At 42.6% G+C, this 19,771-nt stretch overlaps 1 protein-coding gene across 6 annotated transcripts in view; it reads left to right on the top strand.

Moving 5' to 3' along the window:
• The window catches only part of LOC140335042 (syntaxin-binding protein 4-like), a 39,019-nt gene that overhangs the window by 10,506 nt on the left and 8,742 nt on the right, over nucleotides 1-19,771 (top strand). For 3 of the 6 annotated variants that reach the window (XM_072417401.1, XM_072417404.1, XM_072417398.1), the window contains exons 2-11: nucleotides 2,835-2,908; nucleotides 8,596-8,691; nucleotides 9,048-9,117; nucleotides 9,640-9,714; nucleotides 15,748-15,830; nucleotides 16,334-16,460; nucleotides 17,120-17,252; nucleotides 18,431-18,537; nucleotides 18,907-19,069; nucleotides 19,167-19,233. In XM_072417401.1, coding sequence (XP_072273502.1) covers nucleotides 2,835-2,908; nucleotides 8,596-8,691; nucleotides 9,048-9,117; nucleotides 9,640-9,714; nucleotides 15,748-15,830; nucleotides 16,334-16,460; nucleotides 17,120-17,252; nucleotides 18,431-18,537; nucleotides 18,907-19,069; nucleotides 19,167-19,233 — 995 coding nt within the window. Of the gene's footprint in view, nucleotides 1-432; nucleotides 539-2,834; nucleotides 2,909-8,595; nucleotides 8,692-9,047; nucleotides 9,118-9,639; nucleotides 9,715-15,747; nucleotides 15,831-16,333; nucleotides 16,461-17,119; nucleotides 17,253-18,430; nucleotides 18,538-18,906; nucleotides 19,070-19,166; nucleotides 19,234-19,771 lie in introns of those variants that run through there. The other 3 variants (XM_072417399.1, XM_072417402.1, XM_072417400.1) reach the window with 3 other exon arrangements.

Below are 19,771 nucleotides of genomic sequence, written 5' to 3' on the forward strand. Positions count from 1 at the left end.
CAGCCTTGGATTTCCAACCATCAGTGGTGTGTAGAAGCCCTCAGCCTTGGATTTCCAACCATCAGTGGTGTGTAGAAGCCCTCAGCCTTGGATTTACAACCATCAGTGGTGAAAGAAGCCCTCAGCTTTGGTGCCCTTGGTGTTGGCCCATAGTTGCCCAGGTCTTCAAGGACCCAGACAACTCCTTTGCATTTCTCTGAATGTTGCATAAAGAATCTATAGAATATCTCTACACATTTTTTGACTGTAACAATATAAGACAAGAAAAAAACTGCCCCTTGCCAGAATCCAACACTTGCCCCGGGTCTCCCATGACCCACTTACATCTAGTAATTGACAATTCCCTATCTCCATGACAAGGCAGATCATTTTCTGAACTGTCACATGATGCATTTCCCCCCCTCCCTCATCCCTTCCAAGCCTATTCCCTGGATACATCCCCATTTGGCCACCGTGCCCATGACCCTCACTACATCCCTGCCTCCAGAAGGATGCCGTCCGTGTCTGTCTTCTGTAAAGGGGCAATGATGATCACCAGGTAAGGGGGTTAAAGAAGAATGAGGAGGAGGAGCGGGGTATCTGTGCATTCTATATCAGCATTCTAGGTATATCAGACAGATGTTTGGGATTTTCTGTATCCAGGCAGAAGTTGCTTCTCTGCATTTACTAATCCATCTCTGTGTCAGATTAACATCCTCATTGTATCCAAATTCTATTTCCCATACCTGATACAATAATACTGGGATTTACCTGGGAATGGTTTATATTAAAATACTTCTATGCCCTAAATATCAAATAATATATTGATCATTCCTATAGATACACCTGCATGGGGTGGCACACAGGGCAAGGACACAGCAAGCAGGTTTTAAGTAAAAAATGATAACTGACTAGTCATTTTTTTGGGTTAGTGGGCTTGGTGCATCATTGGTTATCAATTAACCGCCATGGCCAAAAATATTGTTTTCTGATCATTCTATGTTGAGATCTATTATATCATTTTATTGTATAATTTATATATCTGTTTGTGATGTGGGCACATTTTTCATCCTTACTTTCCTCCATACTTTTCGATGAGAATTTTTGTATTATTTTTGTATTATACACCCCATGAATAGAGAATACAATCAGCACCATGGACTTCATTAAACCGTTTCCATTGTGCATTTCATATTTCATATCTAGGCTGATGTGGCCAGGTTAGCTGCAGCCACGTATACCGAAAGGAGATTTTAGAATTCTTTTTTTCTCCTTCATTATCTTTCTTTTTCTTTTACATTTTTGTTTTCTTACTCCCCCTGCTTTCTTTCTTTCTTTCTTTCAATCTTTCTTTTGTACGTTTGTTCTTTCTTTCCTTCGTTCGTTCTTTCTTTCCTTCGTTCTTTCTTTCTTTCTTTCCTTTGTTCTTTCTTTCTTCGTTCTTTCTATCTTTCCTTCGTTCTTTCTCTCTTACTTTTGCAAAGTTGTGAACAATACCTGCATAATGGCTTGTGTATTTGTTTAATGCAAAACTACAATAAAAAATAAAAACATTAATATCAATGCAATGAGAAAAGTATAAATATGTTTTGTTTAAATACATGAAAAAAGCATATATATAACACTTTGGAAGGAGTAAAGAAGCATATATATATATATATATATATATTTTTTTTTTTTTACATTTATTCCTTTCTTTAGTATTAGTGTTTTTTATTGTGCTACTGTGATAAGCCCTTTTATTTTCAATTAGGTTTGCATTGCAAAATTGAGGACATTACCTAAATAATGGCTTGTGTATTTCTTTAATGCAACACTACAATAAAAAAAATACAAACATTAATTTCAATGAAAAGTATAAATATTATTGCTTTAAAAACATTTAAAAAAGTGTATAATATAATATTATAATATATATGTAGAATGGTTCATTTTTACTTCTTCATGTATCACAATTGGGGAGATTCACCGTTAATATTTGTACTGACTTAGAAAATTATAAATTTGCAAGGAATAATTGGAAAATCCTCCAATGGGAACAACTGTTTTAGTGACAATTGTCTAGGACGTAAATTCTCCCAATAAAGAGATCTCCTCTGTTTTCTTATTGTTCCTGTAGGATAAGAGGTAAGGGAAAATCTCCCCAGTGATGACACATGAGAAAAATTATCCTGCCATGGCAATCACCATTTCTTGGTCTATCTGTAATTTTTGATAATATGAATATTATAGCAAGTATTAATTATTTACTGTGGAACCTGAAGCAAAGTGTTTATTTATCCCCTATATTCCTTATATATATTTATACGTTATATGTTATAATTACCCTTAGTCTACATGATTTAAAGGACTGAAATGGAATGAATAAAAGGCTAGGAAGGAAGGGGCTAGATGATGTTGAAAAATGCAGGAAATGAGGGGGGCTCTGACTTACTGCAGTTTCTAATGTACATTGTGAGAGGCTCACAGTGTGCAGTGCAAGCAGAGGAAGCAATTTCAGTCCAGCAGAGGAGCCGATACAACTGTGAGAGAGTGAAGGGGACGCTGGAAGGCAGATTTGATGGAAGGAAGACCAGAGGGCAGATTTAATGATGGGGAGGCCAGAGGGCAGATTTAAAAAAGGGGAGGCTGGAGGGTAGATTTAAAATAGGAATAAAGATACACTTTAATATCAGATTTAAACTTTTTTGCATAGGTTATGATAGATGGAGACATAAAGAAAAGGAATATTTGACTCATGTAGAAGGGTAAATCTGGAAAACATGGCTGGAAAAGGAGTTGCTCCTTGGATTACTAACCTTCCTCGATATGTCTGACTTCTTATCTACTTGCGTGTTGTTTTTTGTCTTGTACAGGACACTGATGGGTCCCTACGGCATAGACAGAACTGTGTACTGCATGGAGTTCAATGACTGCGCCAATGGATTGGGTGATTATCCACATTCTGTTTAACCCTATTGATGCCAAAATAACTTTTTCCATTTTTCACACAAATAATAAATTTGCACATATTTCCTGATGCTATAAATCCTGGTGCCCTTGGTGCAGTTAAAGGGCTGCATTGTTCTGCCCTTGGACCATAGCAGTCAGAAGTAGATGCGTTGATTTGATTAGAGGCTGTAATGGCATTATTCTTTAGCAGTCTCTGACAGTCTGCTGCTTAATGTCCTCCAATCTCCAACCACACCTGTCATGCCCATGTCCTCCAACAGTCAACCCAAACACATCTTTGGTAGGTCTGCAGTTTATGACAGTCTTCTGCTTAATGTCCCTGATCTAACCACAGCAGTGTAATGCCAATGTCCTCTAACAGTCACCTGCTGAATGTCTCCATGTCTGCTACCACACCTGCTAAATGTCCCTAATCTCCAAGTACACCTGTGCCATATCCATGTCATCTAACAGTCTCCTGCTGAATGTCCCCATGTCTCCAAGCACACCTATGCCACATACATGTCCTCCAACAGTCTACTGCTATATGTGTTTAATTGCCAAGTACACCTATGCCACATCCATGTCCTCTAACAGTCTCCTGGTGAATGGCTCCTACTCTAAGCAGACTTGTGCCACATCCATGTCCTCTAACAGTCACCTGCTGAATGTCCCCACATCCTTCACAACCCCTTTGGCAGATCCACAGTCTCTGATTATCTTTTCTCTAACAGTCTACTATAGCATTACATATACTAAGGGCCACGTGGCAGCAATATGTAAGTTACCACAAGGCATTGTAATGCACATACATGTATTGATGGGCTATTCATCACACATTGCACATCACAACCCATGGCAATGCATTGCGTTAGATTAAAAGGGTTTTTAGCTAAAAGGGATGATACTGAGCTTTAGAAACCAAAATCCAAACATTAAAATAGAAGATGCATTAAAATCTTGCACAGCTCATCACAGTCTCAGTTAATCTAGACCATGCACCTCCCAAAGAAAAATCTTTACCTCTTCTAATCCATCATTCTGCTGCTTCCTTTTCTTTATACTCCATCAGGATTAAGTTGTCCTTTTCTGGTTCTTGCAGCCAGAGAATTGCTGACCCAGCATTAGATCTCACGCATGTGCAGGTTAGGAGTGAATTGCTTACTTTGACTATGCAGAAATGTATTATTAGTATTAAACAGGATTTATATAGCACCAACATATTACGCAGCGATGTTCAATAAATAGGGGTTGCAAATGACAGACAGATACAGACAGTAATACAGGAGAAGGAGGGGACCCTGCCCCAAGGAACTTACAATCTAAGAGGTGGGTGAAGTATCACACAATAAGAGGGGGATATGGAATGGTGGGAAGTAATGAGGGTTTAGGAGACAGAAGAGGACGCGTAGGTAAGGTGTTACCTAGAAGTGTTGGGGTTTGAGAACTGTTTTAAATGTGCAAAAAGTAGGAGCAAGCCGAATAGGATGAGGAAGACCATTCCAAAGAGTCGGGGCAGCTCTAGAAAAGTCTTGGAGCCGTGCCTGTGATGAGGTTATAAGTGAGGAAGTCATTAGTAGGTCATTGGAGTAGAGAAGAGAGCGGCTGGGGGGGGGGATTTTTGTTGGCAGCTGTAGAAAAGTCTTAAAATTGTGCTTATGAAATTCCTGCAGAAACGCAAACATGTGGATTACAAAAGTCACAGTGAGCAGAGCACTGCCATGGGGGACATGTACCAATGCAAAAAAAAAAGGGAGAAGGTCTTTAAAAGAACAAATTTGGGTGATACCTTAAAGCTTTAAATAATAAAAAGCATGGGGTTCTCTCAAATTTTTTACCAGACTCCAATTACAGTCAGGTAAGGTTGGGCAGCAAGTGAGCGTGTGCTTTTCCCATTTGTACTATGCCATGCCATATGTCTTTATGAGAGATGAGGGGTCTATTAGGCAATGTGCGCACATCAGATAATTGTGCTCATCTCAGGCGAAAATCTGGAACGACCACTGTGCACTCCTGTAGGGTAGAGTACAGTGGGGTGCCGCTTGCTCGTCCTCCTCTCTCCATAGAACAGCAATGTGTGTACAGCACTTATTCATTTATCTGTCATTGGAAACAATCAGGAAAGATCATTTCCTGCGACAATCATCTGACATCCATTAGATGTCTGTACAAGGCTTCACACTCCCGGTGCTTCCTCGCTCTGCTCACAAAAGTCTTCAAACTCCAGCCAGGTCTCCCTCTGCTCTCCATTCTGATTCAATGTAAACCTGCACTGGTCTTATTCAAAATGATTTCCTTTCATATATAAATCCATTCAAGGTCATTATAAATGTTTTGTTGCAATCACTACACAAAGCACAATGGAGCATGGCATGCAAGGAAGATCTCTAGCACAGGAAGGGGCTCTTTCTGGTTACAGAGTTAATCTGTGCAAAGCCGCGCTGTGTGATTATATAATGGGAAAAAAAGTAATGACTTTAACACAAAGGACTGAACACATTTCCTAAAACTAAGAGTATATACAGAAATAATAGTAGAAGATGATTATTGAATATTCTAACCCAGGGATGATGGGACAACCATTGGGGAGCCAGGAAGGGGTTTTGATTGTGATTGTGGCAAGGTTGGGCACAGCTGGTTTTGCCTTCTGCTGGGCATAAACTATGGGATTTTATTTTTTTACTTATATAATGATGGACAAACAATTTAATCCTTGCGATCAGCTACAAGTATTCAATGTATCATCTACATGATCCATAATTGATTTGTATTATCATTGCTTTCTCATGTATAGCTAAGTGTAAAAACCTTTGTGACACGACCGGTTCTTGATTTCAACACCAATGGTTATCCAAATCAAGAAATCACCTTGCCCAATCATTTTTTATTCACATTACACACAAATATGGTCATCATCACTTTTTTATTGCCAGTTTTTGTCTAGAAATGGCTAGCTTACTTCTGTGCCCATTATGAGAAGCTCCAACCATCCCTGCACTGAGTTCCTGGGTCTGCACACCTGTTGTATCCATTATGAGGAGCTCCAACCTTCCTCATTTTGTGTTCCCAGGTCTGTGCACCTGTATTGCCCATTATGATGGGTTTCTCCCATCCCTACACTAAGTTCCCTGGTGTGTGTACCCCTTCTGTGCCCATTAGGAGACATTTCCACCATCCCTATTATGGTTTCCAAAGTCTGTCCACCTGCTGTGCCCATTTTATGGGTTCCTTCCATCCCTACACTGAGTTCCTTGGTCGGTACCCCTGCTGTGCCCATTAATAGGCATTCCTGCCATCCCTATTCTGGGTTCCCAGGTTTGTACCCCTGCTATGCCCATTATGAAGAGATGCCACCATCTCTGTGTTGAGTTCCTGGTTCTGTTGAGTTCCTGGTCTGTGCACCTCCTGTTCCCGTTATGATGGGTTCCTTCCATCTCTACACTGGTACTCAGTGTAGGGATGGAAGGAACCCATCATATTGGTCTGTATCCCTACTGTGCCCATTAGAAGACATTCCCACCATCCCTATCAGGGTTCCCAAGTCCGTGCCCCTGCTGTGCCCATTATGATGGGTTCTATATCTACACTACCTTGGTCTGTACCCCTACTGTGCCCATTAGGAAGCATTCCTGCAACCCCTATTCTGGGTTCCCCAGTGTGTACCCCTGCTGTGCCCATTATGAAGAGCTACCACCATCTCTGTGTTGAGTTCCTGGCTCTGTACACCGGCTGTGCCAATTTGAATGGGTTTCTTCCATCCTTTACAATGAGTTCCTTGGTCTGTACCCCTTCTGCACCCATAAGTAGACATTCCCACCATCCCCATTAGGGGTTCCCAAGTCTTTACTCCTGCTGTGCCCATTAAGAGCTGCCACCATCTCTACCTTAAGTTCCTGGGTCTGTAACCTAATGTTCCTATTATGAGAAGCTCCCACAATTCCTGCATAGATGCCACCATCTCGGTGTTGAGTCCCTGCTGTGCCCATTATGTTCCCTTCCATCCTTAATCTGCATTCCTTCTAAGGGTCTCCATGCATCCCCACATGATTGTCCACAAATAAATTTTCACAGCAGCAGTGAACCCTGACATTGGTCAGCTGCCATTATCTCAGTGCCCCCTCATACCAGGCAGCATTGGGGGGGTTTCCAGGTACAGCGATGGCCCCTCTAATCGTCCAGGATTTATTCGTCTGGCAGCACCCAGTATATATAAGAGGATTTGTGACTGTGATTGTTTGGGTATTGTGAAACCATTATTTCAATTGAGGCCGAGATAGGAGAATGAAAATGGGATATGTGAGAGAGGATATTATGAAACATAACCTAGAAAGAGGAGAGATGAAAATACAATTTAGTAGCCGCATCACCGGGGAGGTCATATAAAGAGATTATTCAGAGGGGAGGGGGGCGAAAGGAGAACCATTTAGTGTCCAGCAGTCACGAACATACGGGACATTATAAAATCGCTGAGATATAACTTGTGTGGGTGTTATATTATATATATTATATATTCTCAACACATCTTAATAAAATAACCCTCAAAGCTGCTCCTGCAGTAAGTCTTTTTCACCACTAGATGTCATCATGGTGGATTGACACCCAATAACTGCCCCACTGCAATTCTCATCTCCTCTTCAGTGCTTTCCCTGCATTAGGTATTTTTCACCCCTAGATGTCTTTCTGGTTGATTAAAACTTAATGCCATTGAAACCCCCAAAACTAAAAAAATAAAAACTACTTCACTGCAATTCTCACCTCCTCTTCAGCGCAATCCTTGCAGTAATTCTTTTTCAGCACTAGATGTCCTTGTGGTCAATTAACATCCAATGCCATTGGCACCCAAAAATAAAATAAACAGCTCCACTGCAATTCTTACCTCCTCCGAAGTGCTGCTCCTGCAACAATTCCTCATCACCACTAGATGTCCCTGTGGCTGATTAAAACCAAATGCCATTAACACCCCTCAAAAAAATGATATTAAAAAAAAAAAATAAAAACAACTTCCATGCAATTCTCACCTCTTCTTCAGCGCCATCCTTACAGTAATTCTTTTTCACCACTAGATGTCCTTGCAGTTAATTGACATCCAATGCCATTAATACCCCCCAAAAAAAAAATAGAAACAGCTCCACTGCAATTCTCACATCCTCCACGACGCTGCCCCTACAGTAATTTTTTTCCCCCACTATACCTTGTTGATTGACACCAATGCTATTGATACCCCCCTCCCAAAACTGAAATGTCTCCACTGCAATTCTCACCTCCTCTTCGAAGCTGCACCCACAATAATTCTTTTTCACCACTAGATGTCCTCGTGGTTGAAGAATAAAATGCAATCCCATTCATTTAAAAGGACTGAGAACACCTGGTGAGTGCAGGGTGTCATGGACCTGCCCCTTTGGGGTGTCAGTAGACTGCCCCCTACTTAAATGTAATCATTGAGGACTTCCCAAGCTGGGAGAGGCAGCAAATAGAAAGAGAGCTGGATGTGCCACATGACCATTTTCCAGGTTATCATGCTATACACATGATTTCAGTACTCAGCAGGTCAGTGAGCCTGGATCAAGCAAGCAGCAAGTGATGTCAAAGCTGCTGATCCCAATATTTCTCCAGGGTCTGAAGCCAGAGGATTAGCATGGCAGAGTAATAACATGCAGCTATTATAACATAAAACTTTCGTTATAGGAATAAAAGTGATTGGAGGATTGCGGGAATTTAGCAGAGAAGAATACGGCGTTTATGTGAAAAGAATCCTTCCTGGAGGCGTGGCCTATTCTGATGGTACGACCTGGATATAACATGGGTATAGCGTGTTCTGTGGGTGTCATTAAGTTGTAGGAGAAAATGTATGATCTTCCTACCAGAATTTATTCTCTAATAAACCCTATAAGGTTACAGATAAGAATCTGCAGCCCCCAAAGTCATCACATTCCTGTTACAACAGATTTTCAATTCAATATGATTGTGCAGTTCCAGACCAAGTTGGACACGCCCCCTTTTTTTCCTATTAGAACATGTGATAAGGGGTGTGTCCATTACTCAGCTCTGTCAGCATAGAGCACTGCAGTGTGAGAACTTAGAAGAGATTGTGATTATCTGTGCTATGTATTATTTATTGTCCTGTGTGTTCTCTTCAGGACGCCTCCAGCCTGGAGATCAGATTCTGGAAGTGAATGGAGAAAGTTTGCTGGGAGTGTCCAATGAAAGGTAAGGGGTGGAGTCACACTGCACGAATGGTAGAATTGTTTCCTAAATTTCACATTTAAATCCATGAGGTTCCTTTTCCTATAGAAGATGTCAAGCCAACCCCTAATATTTAATCCTTTAAAGGGGTCTGTTCATAAAACTGTAAATTTACTGAAACATTGGTGGTGAATCTTCCAGTTCTAGGTGTTTTTAATAGCAGTGACCAATTCTCCATCGGCGAATGTTTTGGTGAATGTCAGATGGTTTAGAAATTGACAAATATGTGTGAAAAAAAATGAAATCTGAAGCTTTTATTAAAAGGATACCTGGTGGTCCTGCTTTAAAGACTCTATGCTGAGGCACTTCCTGTTATGGGGTGACAACGGTCTTCTAATTGTGCATCTGAGTTGTCACCATGACAAATATGGCAGGGTGGGGTGCAGATCAATCCTCTGGATTGGAGGGACCAGACTAGCTTTCATCATGTTGTATCACATCATGCACACTTACTTCCATCACTCATCAACATTTTTCTATTCACAGAGCTGTAGATATTTTGCGAGCCGCATCAGCCACCAGCTACATGAGACTCATCATCGCTCGGGACGATGAAGCAAGGTAAACATTTTTTTATCTTTTTTTCTAAATCAGAATAATTGTTTTAATTATTTGGGCTCTATATATAAATTTGCTGACAGATGGTTCTATCTCCAGACACATCTTTTCAGTTCCTATTTAAATCAATGACTCGTTCTGCCATCTAGTGGCTAATTTTAAAACTGCACTACTGTCACAATAAGAAATGCAAGAAAAAGTGAAAATCTTTATAAAGTTAATTGACAGAAGATTAATTTATAAATAGAGCGCATTGAGTGTGTTGGTTCACCTGAACCTGGAATATCAGTGAATTGGCTGTCTGTCCATCATGAACAGATTCTAAGTACTTTGCTCTGGTTGGGTGAACTGATTCACTCAACGATAAAACAAATGTATCCCATTGGAGAAAATGTGTGACACGGATAAGCCACTACAGCAACCTCCGATATTGTTTGCTACAAAGTTACTATGTTGCAGTCTGATCATTGAGACTGAGGAAATGCTTTGGGGAACTGATTGGGGTTGGCTTCTAAACTGCATTGGTTTTTATTGTATGAATGAATACGAATTGGACTCCACAGGTGTTGTTGGTGCCTACTTTTGTGTTCTGCGGTTGGACCTCTGGCACCGGTCACTGGATGAATTGGGTTTTATGTGATTGATTTGATGTTTTCTATGAATTCTGGACTAATAGGCACCTGTAGATCCAGCGCCTCCTAAAGTTGGACTTTTGAATCAACTCAACTTAGGCAAAGCTCATAGATGGTCTTCAAAATATAAGTGGGGAAGTATAGAGCTCTCCTGAAAAATGAAACGATTGATGTCTATTGTGAAATGTTCATGTGTTTATTGAGACTTTTTGAAGTTATGGAAATGTCGACTTTAACTGTGGACTTAGATTTGGCAATAGTGGTGGAATCGGCACTGGTCATAGGAGGAAGAGTAATGGACTCAGAAGAGGACAGGTTCACTGCAACAAATATTCCGTCCGATGAAGAGGATCACAGGTTGGGATTTTCCAGGTCATTGGAAATAGAGATTAGATTTATTTACTGGAAGAGCGCCAAGGGCATGAAAACCAGGGGTTGGGTCAGTCAGATCTTTTGATTTGGATATTTTAAGAAATATCCCCCACTCACCATAAAGTCTGGATAGAGACATGGTTTACTGTGAAGAATTAGAGAGGCACTGGTGGATTGGTGGAAAGCATGTGGTCTGGTGAGGTCCTGTCCATGACAAGAAGTATGTTGAGTTGGGAATACTGGGAGCCATGAGGATCTGGAGACGGAGGTACCCATGTCCAAGCCATTGTGTTGAGTTGGGTTCACATGAAGCCCTGAAGACTGAGGTTCCATTGTCCATGACAAGAAGTATGTTGAGTTGGGTGTACAGGGAGGTGTGAAGTTCTGGAGTAGATGGAAAGGTTTGGGGTTCAGGAGACTGATGTTCCATTGTCCATGACGAAAAGTATAAAATGTTGGGTTGGGTTCACTGGAAGGTGTGAAATCCTGGGGACTGAGGAACCCATGTCCATGACAAGAAATATGTTGAGTTGGGTAGATGGAGAGGTGTGAGGTCCAGGAGACTGATGTTCCATTGTCCATGACAAGAAAAAATACTTTGAGTAGATGGAAAGGTGTGGGGTTCAGGAGACTGATGTTCCAATGTCCATGACGAGAAGAAGACGTGTTGGGTTGGGTTCACTGAGAGGTATGAAGTCCTGGAGACTGAGGAACCCATGTTCATGACAAGAAGATGTATTTTGAGTTGATTGCACTAAGTGACGTATAGCCCTAGAGAGTTTCCTAAGTCCATGACGAGAAGAAGTATGTTGATTTGGAGTGCACAGAAAGGTGTGAAGCCCTGCAGATGGATATACCCATGCCAATTACAAGAACTATGTTGACTTGGGTTCCTCAAGAGGGATAAGGCCCTTAAGACTAAGATGCTCATGTCAATGACAAGAAGATGAGAAGATGTTGAGTTGGTTGCACTGAGTGGTATAAGGTTGTGGAGGCCAAGGTGTTCTATGAACGAAAGAAGTATGTTGAGTTGGGAATACTGGGAGCCATGAGGACCTGGAGACTGAGGTACCCATGTCCAAGACACTGTGTTGAGTTGGGCTCACATGATGCCCTGAAGAGTGAGGTTCCATTGTCCATGACAAGAAGTATGTTGAGTTGGGTGTACAGAGGGGTTGTGAAGTCCTGGAGCCTGAGGTACCCATGTCCATGACAAAAAATATGTTGAGTTGGGTAGATGGAGAGGTGTGAGGTCCAGGAGACTGATGTTCCATTGTCCATGACAAGAAGAAGAATTGTTGTCCTGAAGTCCTGGAGACTGAGGAAACCATGTCCATGAGAAGAAGATGTATTTTGAGTTGGTTGCACTAAGTGACGTAAAGCCCTAGAGAGTTACCTAAGTCCATGACAAGAAGAAGTATGTTCATTTAGAGTGCACAGAGAGGTGTGAAGCCCTGAAGATGAATATACCCATGCCCATGACAAGAACTATGTTGAGCTGGGTTCCCTAGGAGGGATGAGGCCCTTAAGTCTAAGATGCTCATGTCAATGACAAGAAGATGAGAAGATGTTGAGTTGGGTGCACTGAATTGTGTAAAGTTGTGGAGACCAAGATGTCTATGTCCAAAGAAGTATGTTGAGTTGAGTACACTAAGATGAATGAATCCTTGAAGAATAAGATGGTTAGGGCTATAAAGGTCCAAGATATGCAAGTCCATGTTGTATGAAGGGTACTGAGAGGTAAAGGGTTGTGGAGATCGAGGTGTCCATGGCCATGATGATAAATATGTTGAGTTGGATGCAGTAAGAATGATGGAGACCTGAGGACCAGAAGCCCCTGGAATCCTGTATGTTTAGTTGGGTGCACAGAAAGGTGTGAAGCCCTGGAGAATGAGGAACCCATGTCCATGATGGGCAGAAGTGTGTTAGGTTGGGTACATCTAGTGGTATAAGGTCCTGGAGACTGAGGACTTAGCCCAAAGGACCAAGGTACCCTTGTCCATGATGGGATGATGTATAGATGTTGGGTACATCTAGTGGTAAGAGTCCTGGAGACTGAGGACTTAGCCCACAAGACTAAGATGCTCATGTCCATGACATGAAGATGTATATTGAGTTGGGTGCTTTGGGTGGGGTAAGGCTCTGGAGGCCATGTGCTCACCTGAAAGCTGCTGGAACCCCCTGACACCCCCAAAACAAAAATCAAACCAGGCATGCAGAGATCACCCGATTACCCCCATGGGTTTGGAATATATCACTTTCAGCTCTATGTTTTCAGATTTGTGGTTTGGACTACAATATCACAGCATTGTCCTTGAGCAACAGAAGAAGGAACAGCTGTTTCCCTCCTTAGCGAGGTTATGGTGTCTTAGATTTGTGGACCTTCTGAAAATTTGACTCTAATTCTCCCGGAGTCCTTCACTTATCTCATCTGAAGCCGACTTCTGAACCTTATCCTAATTTAGCCGGCCATCTGTGCAAATTGGCATCTTCTGCCAGGAGGGAGTCAGTGATGCCCAGTCAAATGTGACCTCTGCAGACAGAGGAATGTTAACACTTAAGACAAATGTCTCAGGACGCTCTGTCCTACTACATAGGGACACGTACAGATATTGGTGCAACAAAGTTATTTGTAAAATTACACTTTGGACATGTTCCCACTATAAACATGTTACTTTTTTATTTCCTCTTGCAATGTCCTACATACCATATACCCATATTTGTTGATCCTGCCAGGTAAGTCCACCAAATGCGGCTTCCTGTGCTGGCTGACATTGATGCTGCAATGCTCCCTATCCTTATGTAAGTTTTGCCCACTTACATTACAATGTGTTGAGAAAATGCTGAAGGGGGCGTGGCTACCAGCATTCTTAGTGCACAAGCCAGTAGCTTGTCAATCATCATCTAGCCACTCCCTGTCCCCTCCCACTACCTTGTGAATTGGCAGCACTGAACTCCTCCTACATTGAGCTGCAGCGTCTGGGAGGAGGAATGTGTGAGACAGCAATGAAGGAGGATTTGGCTCAGGGAAAAAATTATATGATGTTTTTGCATTAAGGTAATAAATGGATTGGACATGTTTGTTGAAAATTGTCACCCCTGGTATCTCTTTCACCTCTGCTCAATTTCCATTGGGTGCTCCTTTCATTTTAGCATGAGCCAGATGATAAGACTTGCTTTTTTTTAAATAATTACATTTGAAATGATTTGCTGCCATCATGTTTCTTGCAATATTTCTTCCTACCCGGTATCAGGCATACCATTTATCGGGGCAGTTTGTAATCCCTACTAGAGGACTGCAGGAGAGAGGAAGGAAATGGTTACTTTTGCACGCTTGCTTGATTTGCTTGGATGTGTTACAGGAGACATTGAAAGCGAGTGAATCCCCAGCAGACTTTGCGCCTATTATCCGCAGGACATAATATGGGATAAAGGCAAAGTGTCCTGATCCGACAGACAGACCCCCTGGGGTGTAATCGGCTCTGCTCCTCGGTTCTGCTGACCATCATATAATAAAAATAACTCCTGTCTGGGGGAAACAACAAAAGTCCTTAACCCCTTCACAGCCATAGGGACCGAGAAACGGTTAGCAAATCTGATCGTCGTTCCTCCCATTCAGTAGAGATCCCAGAGAAATAAGGGGAGATTTGTCTAAAGCTTCCCCAATTAAATATTTCCCCTTTATTCCCGTGCAATGAAACCTTGTGTAGAGTTTAATTCTTTACTATATATTCCACACCTAGAATAAACATTTGGTGGTCCTTCATTTAATCTGCCCCATGGCCTCCCCTTTATTAAATCTGCCCCATGGCCTCCCGTTCATTAAATCTGCCCCATGGCCTCCCCTTTATTAAATCTGCCCCATGGCCTCCCCATGGCCTCCCCTTTATTAAATCTGCCCCATGGCCTCCCGTTCATTAAATCTGCCCCATGGCCTCCCCTTTATTAAATCTGCCCCATGGCCTCCCCTTCATTAAATCTGCCCCATGGCTTCCCCATCAAAAAAAATCTGCCCCATGGCCTCCCCTTTATTAAATCTGCCTCATGGCCTTCCCTTTATTAAATCTGCCCCATGGCCTCCCCTTCAATAAATCTGCCCAATGGCTTCCGCTTCATTAAATCTGCCCCATGGCTTCCCCGTCATAAAATCTGCCCCATGGCCTCCCCTTTATTAATGTAGCCCCATGGCCTCCCCTTCAATAAATCTGCCCCATAGTCCTCCCTTTATTAAATCTGCCCCATGGCCTCCCCTACATTAAATTTGCCCCATGGCCTCCCCTTTATTAAATCTGCCTCATGGCCTCCCCTTTATTAAATCTGCCTCATGGCCTCCCCTTTATTAAATCTGCTTCATGGCCTCCCTTCATTAAATCTGCCCCATAGTCCCCCCTTTATTAAATCTGCCCCATGGCCTTTCCTTCATTAAATCTGCCCCATGGCCTCCCTTTCATTAAATCTGCCCCATGGCCTCCCTTTCATTAAATCTGCCCCATGGCCTCCCTTTCATTAAATCTGCCCCATGGCCTTCCCTTCATTAAATCTGCCCCATGGCCTCCCCTTCATTAAATTTGCCCCATGGCCTCCCTTTCATTAAATATGCCCCATGGCCTTTCCTTCATTAAATCTGCCCTCTAGCTTCCCCTTCATCAAATCTGATTTTCAGCCTCCATTTCTTCAAATCTGCCCACCAGCCTTCTCTTCATTCTTGCACAGTTGTACCGGCTCCTCTCCTGGACTAGAATGGCTTCTTCTGATCTCACTGCACACCAAGAGCTTCTCACAATGTGCAACAGAAGCTGCAGCAAGTTAGCTAGACCCGCCTCATTTTCTGGCTGGGAGACGCCCAGCATACTCTAGCCCCTCCCATCCTAACAGTTTTGGCCCCACCTCTTTCATTCATTGGATTTCAGTTCTGTCAGTTATATAGATTCCATGGACATGATACTAATTGATCTATCAACTGATAAGGAACTAGTGATGCTACATTGTAACTTCCAATTATAACCTCTTCTCCGATATTCCTATATTACAGGAAGGAATTCTCAGAACTGCTGGAGAAATGCAGCTCGCACAGTGACAACGGGTCGTCCCGGAGTTCTCCCATAATGCACAGCAGTAAGTATGGGGTTGCACTTGAAATGTGAGGCATATACCTAAATCAGGAGTTGTTTAATTTATAGAAGCTAGATCATTAACCTGCACTAAATCTGACGGACACTCTTGTTGCACAATTCTCCAATCCCCTGAGGAAGCCAATGAGGCGAAACGCGTCGGGTAGGAGACCCTTTTGAGGGACCTGATTACTTCAATCTAAATCAGTAACAGAGTAATGTTAAGCCTAGCATATGTTATGTGCAACTTGGACCTCCTACAGATAACTCTGTAACTATGTAATGTGCTCCTAAACATATTTCAATGTATAAATAAACTTTATGATTTTATCAGTAACTCTAAACTAGCCAAAAAAGCCTCACTCTTTCTCTGTTCTCCCTAATGGGGCACCATGGGGCCCATTCATACCAGAGAGTGAATCTTCCTATGTGGCCAAGACCCCTTCATATTGGATTTAGGAAGAATGAATTCTGATTGGTCAATGTGAATTTGTCTTTATGAAATAGGTCGTTATCTGGAAAGCACGTCCTCCGAGTCCTCGTCCCGCTCCCAGAGTCCTTTGCTGCTCAGTCCGGGCAGCTGCCATAGCCAGTTTGGAGGCACCAGCAGCCATTCACCGTATTCCATGGCAAGGTACAAAATACCGGGGGCCTTTCATACATGTTAGGATATAACTCACCTATTCAGTCTGTCCGGTCACCAAATGATGGGAAGATGATGGGTGCTACCATGAATGACCTCCTTTAAAAATGCTGCCCATCTGGCTGTTTCAATTCTTTCTAGGTCACATATATCTCAATATGTAAAACAAATAGATTTTTCTTTAAATCTACAGTTCTTAAGGGTCCCGGTGACAGATGGGATGGAAGATAATCTGATTACATTGGTTGTGTATGAGTTTTATTCATTGAGATTAATAGTATGGATCCATCCTATATAGACAATGATCGGAGTCTGCAGTGTGCTGCCACCTAGTGGTCTATTTAAAAATCAGTTACTGACATTCACTGAAACATTCACTGGTGGAGAATCAGTAAGGCTATGTTCACACTTGCCACGAGGTTAAGGTGGGGTTACTGTTTGCTATGCTATGAGGGAGAGGCTACATGCAACTTCCCCTAGGGGAACCCTATAGAAAATGAATGGGGGCAGCAGTGAGTGGTACCAGTACCATTTACTGTTGCCAGGTTCTTTATGACCAGTTCTGTGGTGTGAGTGACTGGTCATTGGAAATTATCTCTGTTCAAATTTGAGCAATACTAGTCCATTGTCTTGTGTCTTCTTCTGTACAGTGACCCAGGAATCCAGCATATCTCCATCCTCCGGTCCACCGGCCTTGGTTTGGTGATCAGCGGCGGGTCCAATCGCCAAGAGGGGCCCATGGTCTACATACATGATGTGCTTCCAGATGGAGATAGCTGTCGGGTAAGAAAACTGCACTTAGCTAACGTGGGCCTAAGTGAAGTGCATACAGTACTAAGCTCAGGTACCACCAGGGGGCACTCTTGAACCCCCAAAATATATACCATATTTTTCGCCGTATAAGACGCTCCGGAATATAAGACGCACCCAATTTTAAAGGAGGAAAATATAGAAAAAAAGATTCTTAAAGTTTATTCCCCTTCTGATCACTCATGTGCCATTCATACAGGTATTCCCCTTCTGATCACTCATGTGCCATTGATTGTCCCCTTCTGATCACCCTGTGCCATTTTAAATTCCCCTTCTGATCAGCCTGTGCCAATTTAAATTGTCCTTCAGATCACCTTGTGCCAATTTAAATTCCCCTTCTGATCACCCTGTGCCAATTTAAATTCCCCTTCTGATCACCCTGTGCCTTCTGATTCTCCTTCTGATTACCTTGTGCCAATTTAAATTCCCCTTCTGATCACTTACTGGTTTTTCCACCGAGTAACTCCGTTAGAGCAGGGATCAGCTTGCTTGCGGCGTGCTTCCGGGTTCCGCGTGTGCCGGCTTCTTCTCGCTCTGCTCTGCAGCCGGGAGGAAACACACGCTGCAGCCAGCAGCGAGGAGGAGAGGAGACGCACGGTCTCCGCAGGATCGGGTGAGTATCTTTTTTTAATTTTTTTTAACACAGTGTTTGTCATATAAGACGCACCAACTTTTCCCCCCCAGTTTTGGGGAAGAAAAAGTGCGTCTTATATGGCGAAAAATACGGTATATAATAAAGCCAAACTCTATCAATCAGTTAAATGCTCGAATGTAAAAAAAATATTTTGAAAGTTTGTACTTTGCAATAAATTTTTATTAATTTTCTGAGATATACAAAGCCAGACGGACAGCACAGCCAGGTTGGCGGCCTGATGTCATCACCCGGTGTGTGGCCAATCCATTTCCTTCAAATGGCGATACAAATGAATTATATCTAATACAGGGAAGCCAAGGCTAGGGTCACATGACCAGCATTGTGTATGTTTCAAGTCATTAGACACTGCAGAGTGTAGACAGCTGTGACACAGGTCAACATAGTCAACTGTATGTCATTGAAGATATGTAAGTGCTCCCTCTAGTGGTCACCTGTATGGTATTGAAGATTTGTAAGTGCTCCCTCTAGTGGTCACCTGTATGTGCATGTGTTTCAGGATGGGCGGCTTCGGCCCGGTGACCAGCTGGTCTCCATCAATAAAGATTCTCTGATTGGAGTGACCAACGAGGAAGCCAAGAGGATACTGAACAGGTCCAGGCTCAGGTGGGTTCGGAACCAGAATGTCTGAAGTTATTGTTCCAAATCAGGACTGGGGGGGAAGGAATTCTGTGCCATAGACAACCAATCCCCTACTTATTTCTTCCTTTGCTGGCCACATACCTGAAGGTCTAATTATTAGAAGTCATGTAATCTGGGGATTTGGGGGGGGGGTGTTAGTGTCATTGCATATAGGGGGTCCCCTAGTGGTTCCATCAATAAAGATGAACAGTTATGGCAGAATTGCCATGCTGGTTTGGTATGTCGGTGCTGGCACCTTTTGTAGTTCGCCCATGATGGCATTGTACCGTCTATGGGCAAGGTAATGGGCAGCACCCTTTAAGCATTACAATGTCCTTTTATTATATTCTTCAGGAGTTTCTTTTGTCTTCTAAGACAGGACAGCTGCACCGACGTGTCCTTCATCCCAAACTCAATGCGCATGCTGGGAGGCAGTACATCTGCGCCATTGCAGCACAGAATGCTGGGAAACGGGCTGCCCTCCTGCAGGCTGAAAGTCCACGTGAGATCTCCAGAGGTAAGAGGTCACCTACTGGCTGCACAGAGAGTCCTAATAAATGGCACTCGGAATATGATTTATATTCATGGGGTAACTCTTCTTTGTTTCCTTTCAGTGCCGACATGAAAACAACGTGCCTTCATCATCCCCTGATATCTGTCCCCCAGAACTAACCATTTCTGGTAATATTAACTGTGCAAAGATTTGTAAGTGCTCCCTCTAGTGGTCACCTGTATGTCTCTAAATATTTGTAAGTGCTCCCTCTAGTGGTGAACTGTATATTATTGAAGATTTGTAAGTGCTCCCTCCGGTGGTTAGCTGTATGTCATTGAAGATTTCTAAGTGCTCCCTCTAGTGGCCACCTGTATGTCATTGATAATGTGTAAGTGCTCCCTCTAGTGGTCACCTCTTAGTCATTGAGGATTTGTAAGTGCTCCCTCTATGTGGTAAGCATCCCTGCTGAATGACTGTTCAGGAAGAATAAGTAAAAGTGTAAGTATACATTGTAAGGATAAGTAAAATAGAAAAAAAAGCATTGTTCAAAGATTTGGAGAGGTTCCCTCTAGTGGTCACCTGTATGCCATTAAAGATTTGTAAGTGCTCTCTTTAATGGTCATATGTATGCCATTAAAGAGTTGGAAATGCTCCCTCTAGTGACCACGTGTATGTCACTGCAGATTTGTAAGTGCTCCCTCTAATGGTCACCTTTTTGTCATTGAA

Source organism: Pyxicephalus adspersus, chromosome 7, assembly GCF_032062135.1.
Source record: "Pyxicephalus adspersus chromosome 7, UCB_Pads_2.0, whole genome shotgun sequence".
NCBI classification, from domain to species: domain Eukaryota; kingdom Metazoa; phylum Chordata; class Amphibia; order Anura; family Pyxicephalidae; genus Pyxicephalus; species Pyxicephalus adspersus.